This window comes from Ascidia mentula, chromosome 6 (genome assembly GCF_947561715.1).
Source record: "Ascidia mentula chromosome 6, kaAscMent1.1, whole genome shotgun sequence".
NCBI lineage: Eukaryota > Metazoa > Chordata > Ascidiacea > Phlebobranchia > Ascidiidae > Ascidia > Ascidia mentula.
In genome coordinates this window covers 19003415-19014275 of record NC_138571.1, presented here as the reverse complement: position 1 = coordinate 19014275, position 10861 = coordinate 19003415, and the positions used below count along the sequence as shown (strand labels likewise).

General features: G+C 42.2%; 1 protein-coding gene across 1 annotated transcript; it reads left to right on the top strand.

The window, feature by feature from the left end:
- The first annotated feature begins 2299 nt into the window (after positions 1 to 2299).
- On the top strand, positions 2300 to 9876 carry LOC145905563 (tektin-3-like). The gene is made up of 8 exons (XM_082992798.1): positions 2300 to 2909; positions 3259 to 3342; positions 5304 to 5374; positions 6572 to 6715; positions 7181 to 7300; positions 7506 to 7608; positions 7956 to 8110; positions 8476 to 9876. The coding sequence occupies exons 1-8, from the start codon at positions 2331 to 2333 to the stop codon at positions 8690 to 8692; spliced, it is 1473 nt and encodes a 490-aa protein (XP_082848924.1). The 5' UTR covers positions 2300 to 2330; the 3' UTR covers positions 8693 to 9876.
- Positions 9877 to 10861: the final 985 nt, after the last annotated feature.

The following is a 10861-nucleotide window of genomic DNA, read 5'->3' as shown; positions in this document are numbered from 1 at the left end:
AATATAAAGATTTTTACACACGCCCTTATAATCGTGTTCAGTAATTACAGAACGATTGAAAAATTTAGTTTCGCGTTTCAAACAAGTGAGTACGCCCTCATATTACAATAAACGCCCGTGGAAATTTTATGAACACAAGCAGCACAATACATTACTGATGCTGCCAGGCCTTCTAATATCAATATGAGATGGCTCTTTTGGCTACAATATTCATAAATATCAATGTTTCAGTTTGCTGTGCAGCAGTCTTTATCCAATATACTCGTACAAATGTGAAAAACATGGCTCTCAAATGACAAGAACTACAAACGGCACAGGTGGTATTGTGGGTTGTCAGCATCCCTAATTACAAGTTGTGTCGTTGACTTAGACTCGGAATTCCTCTTGGACAACCCCGGGCTGGATTCCGGGAAAGCAAATAGCTGCAATACGCGCGCGTTCGTCTCCGCGTTGGGCGATCGCTTCGGGAGGGTTTATAATTAACCAGCCGTGCTCTCGACGACTTGGAGCGCTACGATAACAAAGAGAATAGAATACCAGTCGCGGCGAAACTGGGCGTCGGTAGCAACCGAGATATAGGGTTTCTCAGTTCGGCCTTGCCAGGGACGGCGATTCGAGGCGCTTGATACGGAATGTCGGCAGCTTGGTTTGTCGGCACATTCGCGCCAGAAGAAGCGTGCGGCGCAGGTTTTTCGGTCGGCGGCCCCGATAAGTCATTGTTTCTCGTGTTTTGGTAGCAGTTTTTTGTTACTTACGAAGCTTGATAGATGTTTGCTATGATGTCCCGATAATCGTTTCGTTTTTTGTCTCTTGTGTGCTGGTTAAGGTGGCTTAGGGCCGACGGCTTTGAGGAATGCATTGCAATTAGTCAGGCCGCCGTGTTGTTGCGTCGTTTACGCCTTGACTACCAGAAAATGTTTTGTGGTGGATTTGTGTCCATTTACCGCATACTTTGTCTGTTAAAAAACCGTTGTTGATGTGATCTGGCAGCAGTTTTGCAAATACATTAGGGCTTGGTTTGGACAGAAATTAGCAAAGCTTTTACAACATATTTTTTTTTCTGTAATGCTTTATAATAGCAAAGCATGGCTTGCAACAGTAGTTTGTTGGTAACGTTTTTCGGCATTGGTTATACGAAGTTGCAGCCACTTATTTAATTTTGCAATAAGGAAGGCGAATAATTGGTGAAAAATGGATGAAAAAGCGACTACGCACGCCTCCAAATCCACAGGCGCAACCGCATTATCGATTACAAAGGACTCAGTTGACAACGCAAATGTAGCGGTCTGCTCTTCTTCCACAAGTGAAAGCGGTTGTCCAATATCAAATATGCAAGACAGACGGCCCGAGAGCAAACAATGGTAAAGGTGCACATCCCTGTGCAAACACGACGGTTCAATAAGAGTAATCAAATGTCGTATTACCGTGGATCCGGTGTGTTTTGTGTGTGACGTCGTGAAGCCTTGACGACAAGCCTCGAAAGGGTTCCTTGTAAATTATTTATGACGATTTCGTCGCAAGCGGAAGCGAATTTCTCCCAGTGTGGAAAATTTCCTTGTTGTCGTTAAAATTAGGTTTTGGGAAGAGGTTGTTCAAATTCTCAACCTATTTTTTCGTTGTTTTGCCTCAACAACTTGTCCTCTCCACGTTTAAACTAAGCGTTGAGTCATGCAGTTCAACCTTTTTTAGTCGGAACAGCAGTGAGGAAAGTAAGGCGAAACGGTCTGGTTTCGGTATGAGAATTCTTGGCAGGTTCGGTGTTCCGGTAAGAATCCAAAGACTGGAGTGTCTCGAACAATTGTGCAAGCTTTGTCATGTGTTTAGGAAATCAGTATTTGCAAAATAATTCTTGTGGGTTTCAGCCAGCGGTAAAAGTAGAACAAGTATTTGCAAAATTTTGGGCATATTTTTTTTGTCTAAACGCAGTCTTTGGTAATGGATGTTTTCCACTTTTACCGCTGGTTGAAACCCACATAAATTATTTGCCTTGCAACTTCAAAATGTAACAAGGCGTATTCAGAAATCAGTAGATCGAATACAGCATTGCCCAGGGTAGATTGTTGTGGTGAACAGGATAGATTATTAAGGTCAAACAACGTGCGCATTGTGTCGTCGTATACCTGGTTAGTTCAAAAATGCAAAGAAGCAGATTCAAATGCTGTGATTAATTTGTGTTTAAACTATGCCGCTGCGCCCTATCACTAAGCACAGGACAACCTGGGTTCGAATCCTGGTGTGGCTCGAAAACACGTTGCATTCGTAATTACTAATTCCATCCTCTCGTACCTCCCCTAGAAGTAGGAGAAAACGTAACAAAACCATCAGTAACCATGGAGATGGCCGGCTCAACCCTCACTGCCACTTACACCAGACCTAAGTCGGTCGGTCATAACTTCTTACCGTCCATAAGCACGATGACTGCGAGTTACAAGAGCCACGCACCCCCACACGCCCTTTCCCATTCCCTCAGCCTTCCATGGAGGCCGGGAACTTACTACAAAGTCGCACAAGTCAACCCCAGTCTCGGCCGCTTCGCTCGAAGTTACCCCTCCAGTTTAGAGAAGATTCCACCTCTGTCGGCCAGCAACCGCACGGCTTTGTTCACCCGGTACACCCCAGATGATTGGTTCAAGTCCAACGTCACCAACTACAAGACGTCGGAATCGTGGAGGAATAGCGCCGAGAGGTTGCGCGCAGACACAGCTCGTCTCGTCATGGACAAAGATCAGCTGACCTTCCGCACCCAGCAGGAAAGCAGCAAGAACCTGGGTGAGAGGGTGAGTGACATCACCTTCTGGAAGTCTGAAATCCAACACGAGATCGAGAATCAGATCGCGGAGACAAACGCCCTGATTGACGTCAAGAAGAGATTGGAACGCGCCTTGGCTGAGACCGAAGGACCTTTGCAGGTGACGCATCGTTTTCAACCATTTTTACGACCCCGTGCTGCTCCAGTTATGTAAAATCTCCTGGTTAATTCTGGCTTGGCTTGTTTTACGAATCGAGATGTGGGACCAGAAAAGTGCAGAAATCGAATCGTTTGAAAACATATCCCACTTATTTTCATGTTTAAAGTCCTTGTTATCAAAGAAACGCCTCAATGGCTGTAAAGTGATTGTTAAACATTCGACAATCCGGGAGCTATTTGCCGTTGTCGCGTGTTTAAACCCACAAGCTGATAACGACCAACCTTTGCACTTGACATATATATTGACGTACTCCACTAACTGCTGGTTAATAAATATTTGCTGCCCTCAGGTGGCCCAGGAGTGCCTCTACCACCGGGAAAGACGTCAAGGCATCGATCTCGTACATGATGACGTGGAAAGGAACTTGCTAAGGGTATGAGGGAAGCGTTATATCTACGGACACTGAATTTTTAGAACGGGGATCTTTTGACGAAACGCGTTTAAACACCACCAGTTCCATGCTAGCAGTGCCTGGTTTAATGTTAAGTTTAATGTCTAATGTTAAATATTCTGTCTAAAAAAAACTTTTTAATTAATTTGGACTTTGGTCTCTCGCATATACGCGGCAACAAAACAAGCAACATTGTAAGGCTGTTTTTAACCTCCCAAATGACGTAGTTTAATGGACTTGAAATCTGCTTCACAATAGTGGAGACGAAGATTACGGTTGTGTATTGTGCGTACGAGGCTGTAAGCAATCAAGCGCAACGAACGTGGCTTTCACGATGTCGGTGAATGGAAACCGCTTCCAATTTACGTTCATGAATCATTCTTCCCATAGGCGGGTGGTTGCCCCTGGTTTGGACGTTCTTGCATCGTTGTTTTTCTTGTTGGTCAGACTCAGTAAGAAATATGTAACGGAATATTTGTTGGCTAAATGCGCAAAAAATTTTTTGTTATCCCCTTGTAATATTGGAATAGGAACACTTTGTCTATTAGTATACCCCATACTTCAGTTTTTTAATGAAGGTTAAATGGTTTTTAACACTTTTGGTAAATCTTCCTGGTTGTTTGTGAAATACGAACCCGATTTAAAACGATTGGCTTTAAAAAGAGGCCTAAAATTTAATAAAACCATAAATTTTGAACTCATATCCCAGACGGAATTCCGCTAAACCTGAATTAAGACCACATTAGAAGGCCGGTAAATATGTTTTCCGACAATATTAACCTCGGTGAGGAGTCTGGACACGCCTTCTAAAAAAACAAGTCCAGACCAAACAACGCACTCTCATGTACAGCAGCGGGTAGGGGGGCTCGTTAAATTGAGATGTATCAAGTACCTCAGGTCTGAAGTTCACTGACATGAGGCTTAAGGCCACTTGATCACGGATGATTAGCTTAGACAAGCTTCAACGTCGCCCGCTTAGATTTAAGCTCCACAGGTCTGTGGCCACTTAATTCCACTTTTACTTGTTTGACAACGCCCTGGTTGGCGTCTCTGATGCTTTCCGTTGTTATTGAAGGCTTGTTAGCTGCGACCGCCTTTGGTTGTTTGATGTCACTGGTGGAGGGCTTGCCCTGTTTCATACGAGCCAATAAACCAATACTAATGTTACCATAACAACCATGACGTTCTTACTTGTTGCGTGAAATTTCCAGTAATTCAAATTCTGATCGAAACTTTAATAGCAACTGGCAAAGATTAAAATGTTTTTGTTGGAACTAGATTTGCTGGAATGCAATTTTAAACCTCTTTAATTTTTTAATCGAAAGCTGCTTGTTGCCGCTAAACCAGATGACGTTCGTTTGTAAATTAATGTTATTTATGTGACTCATACGTGGTAGGTTAAAGTGTTTCCATCATATGTTGTTTGTGTTTGGCCAACAAACTAATGGACAAAATCAATTTGAGTTTCCCCTCGTGTGTAAAGCCCCAACCAACAGTATTTCGTACACAGCCTTGTTTACAAACGAAGTGTTTTCTTCTGTTCTGCGAAGCAAACTTTGTAATAACCTGAATTCTTGGTCGTTATATTAAAAGCAGTCGACGTGTTTATTGCCAAATTGAACGCTTTGTTCCGTCGCTTGAAATTGACGATATTTGTGTCAACGCTTTTAAGTGTATCGTAAGGGAGTATGCACAGCATGCAGCGTTGGCATGGGACACGTGGTGTTGTGTAGCGTTAGAGCTCTTGTGTTATTTAAAATCATATATTGACCAATATATATTTCTTTATGTATAATCATGCGGTCGGCACCCACAATAGAAAAATGCAGAGGTCAATTCACCAACAGGCTCCAGGCATACCCCAAAAGAAGTTGTTGCTTGCTGGCCTAATAAACTTGAATTGTTCGGTAACATTGAAAAGGAAATGTTTTTTATTGTTACAGGAAGTTGACGTCATCAAATCGTGCCAGGAGCGGATGCGACGTCACATCGAGAAAGCTGCCCAACAATTATCGTAAGTTCGACATGCTTATTCATAAAATACTTTCTGTCGAAACCCTGCTTCCATTTAAATCCGACCAGAGGCGAAAAACAAGCGTTTTTTCTTTGAAGAACGTTGATAACAATTACGCTATATGTGTTGTTTTTCGTCTGTGTTTTAGAACAAGTTTTTCCGGCTGTTTCTCGGCCATGTAGGATGTAATTATTCCCAATCGTAAATGAATTCATTTCGTTAAATGTCATAAAGCGTGGAGCATATCCCCACGTCACGCTCGATTGCCCACAATCTCAAACTGACCTCGAGCAAATATTTGAGGACACGGCTGCTCTGGGGCTAGCGGCGCGGTCGTCATAGCGACCAAAGCCTCCCGCGGCCACATAGATCGCTCCCTCCCACTCTGGAGGCGCGAGAAGAACATGCGGGCCATCCTCCCCCCAAACAATCGACATGGGTGTCTCGTGTCGCTTTGTAATGGAACCGACTGTATAGATCACCTGCCATTGTTCGCGGGTGGCATTTAAGAGACGGCTCTGGCGCTTATGACCCTCATCCTATTGACACGTATTGTTAGTCCACTGTGCCGCAACCTATATTTCATATTCCTATTCATACGAACTCCCCTCTGTCAATACAAGCAAAGGGCGGTCGTCGGGGCCGCTAATGGTTATGTCGATTCTCTGTTGCAAGGACAAATAGATTGTAAGGCGAGTCATTACGGGGTTCGGTTGCTCCTTCCAACACCATCGTTGCCAGGTGTCTGTCCTACTACCGGTGTCGACTTTCGAGAAATCTGTCATACCGCATTGGATTGTGGGTAAATTTTTGACCTTTGACTCTTTCGGCCGAAGGTCAAAGGTTCGCATTACTGTCATACCGATAAAAAAAGCTTGAGTTTTTTTTGTTCCTGTCGAGTGATGAAGTATGCAAAGAGGTGGTTGGACATAGCAATTGCACTTCGCAGTAATATCTTCACTGACGCTTTTAATCCATTATAGCTCCTGATAAGGCAATTATAACCTTTTGGTTCGAAGTGTGAATCGTTCAATCATAAGTTAGACGTAGTTGTAGTGTATAAGTTACCTTCTGTGACGATGGAATTTTCCTCTATTGCGGTACTATTTTATTTCGCCTTAATCTGTACCGCTGTAGGACCCGACTTTTGGGGTAATTGTTAGATTGCATTTTTAACCATTTCCTACGCGTTGCCAGGAACAACCGTGCGGCTCAACACGAGTTGGAACGAGATCACAGTGACAAGTTCAACGCGCTCAGGATCGACGGGAAATGCCACGGTCTGAGAAACACGTCGGATGGAATCTCTTACCATAGGGGAGTGGAAAATGTTGACGCCACGTGAGTGTTTTTTTGCATTGGGAATGTCTATTAAAATGTATGTTCTTAAAACCATTACTAGGTAAGTTGTAGTTATTGGGCCGTGGTGCATTATACGCTGCAAAAGTCTGATTGCCGAAAAAAATGTACGCATGCCTTCCAAGTTTGACGCCTGTATCTTGGTTAAGCCAGAACCTTACTCCTTCATGCTTTAAGATACTGCAGCTGTTGTTTTTTCCCAATACCATTCCTAGATAGGTATTATATTTATCAGAATGTGATGACTGTAGTTAAGTGGAGGACATAGCCTTAATCTTGGGTGTTCCAATCTAATAGTGTACTGTATGTTGCCAATATGATTTCCAACAACAATTCCTGTAATTGAATCAAAAGTTCACATTACAAACAAATTACTCGAACCTGCGTGGGTCGCTGTATTGCTTGACACGAGCTTTTGAATTCTCGAACACTTTCCATTGTTATTAGCGTGTCGGTTCCGGAGACTTGGGCCAAATTCACGGACGACAACTTACTTCGATCCCAAAGCGAAAGAGCTGCATCTGCCAAGTTGCGCGACGATATTGAAAACTTGCTGAACATCACCAGGTAGCGATTTGTTTTTTATTGTGTCACCATCGCAAGATGGCACTGAGGAGTTATAACACAGTCAGCTCATTCGTGGCTTTAATATATTTTTCACAACCTTGTTTATGGGGAATTAACAGCTTTTCGATGTTGTTGTTAAAAATGCACCATAAACTTTCATGGAGTTTTCTTTTCACTCGGTTTATTTACTGTTTTTCTCTTATAGCAATGAGATGTGGAGTCAGTTCAACAACGTCAACGTCTCGTTCACAAACCGTGTCGCTGAGACGGTCGATGCAAAGAACAAACTTCAAATGCATCTCGCCAAGGTTCGCTATCAAGTTGTATTTTGTGAATCTGACGTTGCTACAAACTTCTGTAGAAACTTGTACATTTTGGAGCTGGTGTGCAGTGAAATTTCCAAATCTTAAATCATAAACGGTTTTGTTCCTTAGAAAAATGACACAAATGCCAGAGGTGGCTTTTTATGTTTTTTGACCACACCGGGATTTGAACCCAGGACATTCTGGGTACGAATCCCGGTCAGGTTTTTTCTTTGTATATGGGTCGGGCGCTTGACCAATGCTGCCAATCACCCGCCTGGCTTTTTCGTCTTGCCCTCATGGCCATCGTCCGTCTAACGCTGGTGCGTCATCCTATGTTTACCGTTTAACAGACTCTCCAGGAGATGTTTTCGACGGAACAAACGATATCTCATATTCGACGAGCGATCGCTGAGAAGGATTCTCCACTCAGGGTGGCCCACAGTCGGTTGGATGAGAGAACAAGGAGACCCAACGTTGAACTCTGCAGAGATCCGTCCCAACTCAGGTGAGCTTTCCCATATATCCGCACACTGAGAACTTACATAAGGGCAGTAAAGATCAATGGGGTAAACGAAAAAAAAACATGCCAACGTATTGAAAACAATGATGCAGCGGAATGTGAAGCGGTTACCTTTAAATAGACTTTTGTTTGGTTAATTAATAGCCTGCTTTTGTCTGGCGCGAGAATGCCTATCTCCTCATGTACCTGCCAAAATCGCAACTATTGCGTCACAATGATTTCTAATTAGTAACCGCTCCCCCAGCAGACAACTTCTGGAGGCGCCCGTTGAATATGAAACTAATTTATTTGACACGCCACCTGTACCTAACACGTTTAGGCAACCCGTGTGAAAATGTTTCTATTTTTAGACTTGTGGACGAGGTGATTACAATCGACAACACGATTGTGACGCTCAAGAATCGTCTTCGCGAGGCTGAAGACACATTGCAAGGCCTCGTCCACACTAAGGCCTCATTGGAGCACGATCTGTCGGTCAAGGCCAACAGCTTGTTTATCGACCAAGAAAAATGTATGGGAATGCGCAAGACCTTCCCAAGCACACCTCGCCTTGTCGGATACGTTTAAGTTAATTTCTACGCGCCCCGGATAGACAAGTTTCTGCTCATCGGATTACTAATTTCTTTTTAAAAAACAATTAAAATACTGCTGATCACTTCTATTTTCTTTTAATTTCACCATTCATTTTATTACTAATCGACACAAAATTTCTGGTTAAAATTGCTCTATTTTTCGCGAATTCGTTTCGTGGCAACAACTACGTTGCATAGATCATTCGATTTTAAGTCACCGTGGATTTACTTACAGTGATGTATAGGTGGCCGCCTTGTGTTGCCTAAAACACTTGGGAATGGTTGGCCCATCAACCCAGTTGTTATTACCATTTTAGTAATAATGCGTTTATAAATTGGTGATAATGCTTTTGCTTGCTTTGCTAAAAAAAATCCTTGTTTTTGAGAAATCTGTGTGAGGATTTTTCTTTTTGCGTTTTTGCAATCACCCCGAGTTTTATTTCACCACAGATTGCGTCCGAGAGATTAATTATCAGTAGTAAATGTGGTTGCGTGTTTCTCTTTTATTTAAGTTCTCACCTCGTTAAAACTTTGTTGCGATGCATCTATGTTAAGCATTCCAAAAAGGCATCTCCTTAAATTGCTCGAAAAATATATGCTTTAAGCGGATTGCACTGGCTATCTTTTCGTTCATCGCCTTTTGGCCATCTGCTGTAGTAAAATTTTCACGTTCCATCAAGTTACAGTTAACTTATAGCCATATACATGTACTGTGCTTCTTGTTTTTCGTTCTCTGTACATAGAATTCTTTGTCACTTTTTACGTGCCCGTAGTGTACATATTTATTGCGTCACTTCACCCGCGTTATAGCCATAATTCATTGCGTGTCGTTTCTATCATTACAGCTAAGCATCACCTTGCACTTAAACAGTAGATAGATACGTTTTGTGTGAAATTTTGTAACATAAAAAACCTTTAGAGAAAAAAAGACACTTTTTTGTGGTGCGCCGAATTTTCCATTCTTGTCTAGGGCGTTGCCAGTGGCGTTTTTAAACGCTTGTCCCTGATAGATCGCTTATCTTGTTCACTGTAAACGGAACAGCCTGTGACATAAGGTCAGACTGCCTCATTAGTAGAAAGCTTTCTTTTTTTCATCCTTTGTAAATAGATTATAGCTTCCGCATCACTCTCGTTCGCTTCTCACCTTTGCTCCGTGTGGCGTGACAAATAAAATATTCTCAAATATTTGTGTCTGTGAGGTCATAGAGGGGGTACAGACTGGGTAATGTGCTTTTAGCATTTTGTAGGATCCTATTGGCGACAAGTTTGAATAAAAAACGAAAAATTAACATATTGGTCGTCGATATGGATCAAAGTTCTTAGTTGCACAAAACACAACAGGTCAACATAAATAAAAATGGTATGTGAGTCGGGTTCATTGACTTCCACGAATTGCCCTAAGTTTTAACCAATATGTGCTGGTCTGCGACTGCCACCTCATGGTCGTGATTTTGGCAGAATGCTACAGGTACAACAATGGCAATTAAGAATGCTAAAAGCACAACACATTAATGATCAAACAAAAAAAATATTTTGAAAATACGTTCTAAAAAGAAACTTTACCATAAAAATATGCTGACTTGTACCATAGTATAAGAGTATACTATGCTTGTACCAAACCAAATTACCCCAAATAAAAAAAATAATTATGGTTGTACGCTTGAGTGTTTTTTGTATCCAGCGGCAACATGGAAAAAATACTTACGTAGACAAGTCAGGTAAGACTCGCCTTTTTCTCGTCTCTCTCTCTCAGACTAGTAGAGAAGTCGGGTATTAGACTAGTCAGGTAAGACTCGCCTTTTTCTTGTCTCTCTCTCCTAGACTTACGTAGACAAGTCGGGTATGGTTTGGTGGGAACGTATTTGGCGTAGGACACCAAAAAGTTTCTTGTTGCAAAAATAAACTATGACGTGCAAACTACTAAACATTTGTTTGTGTTGGTTTACTTTCAAGAAAATGAGTTAAACACATGTAAGTTTCCGCCAAACATGTTAGAGAGAGAAAGACGAGAAAAAGGCAAGTCTTACCTGACTTGTCTACGTGAGAGAAAGAGAGAGACGAGAAAAAGGCGAGTCTTACCTGACTTGTCTACGTAAGTATTTTTTCCCGGCAACATGGGGAAATTGAGATCAGCTGTTTTAAGTTTAGAGTTGGTTGAAATATT

What these genes read in the sequence shown, in the direction of transcription:
- LOC145905563 (XM_082992798.1), top strand. Translation starts at nt 2,331, where the DNA reads ATGGAGATGGCCGGCTCAACCCTCACTGCCACTTACACCAGACCTAAG. An exon ending in GTGGAAAATGTTGACGCCAC is followed by an intron (nt 6,716 to 7,180) that starts GTGAGTGTTTTT and finishes CATTGTTATTAG; the next exon opens with CGTGTCGGTTCCGGAGACTT. An exon ending in TTCAAATGCATCTCGCCAAG is followed by an intron (nt 7,609 to 7,955) that starts GTTCGCTATCAA and finishes ACCGTTTAACAG; the next exon opens with ACTCTCCAGGAGATGTTTTC.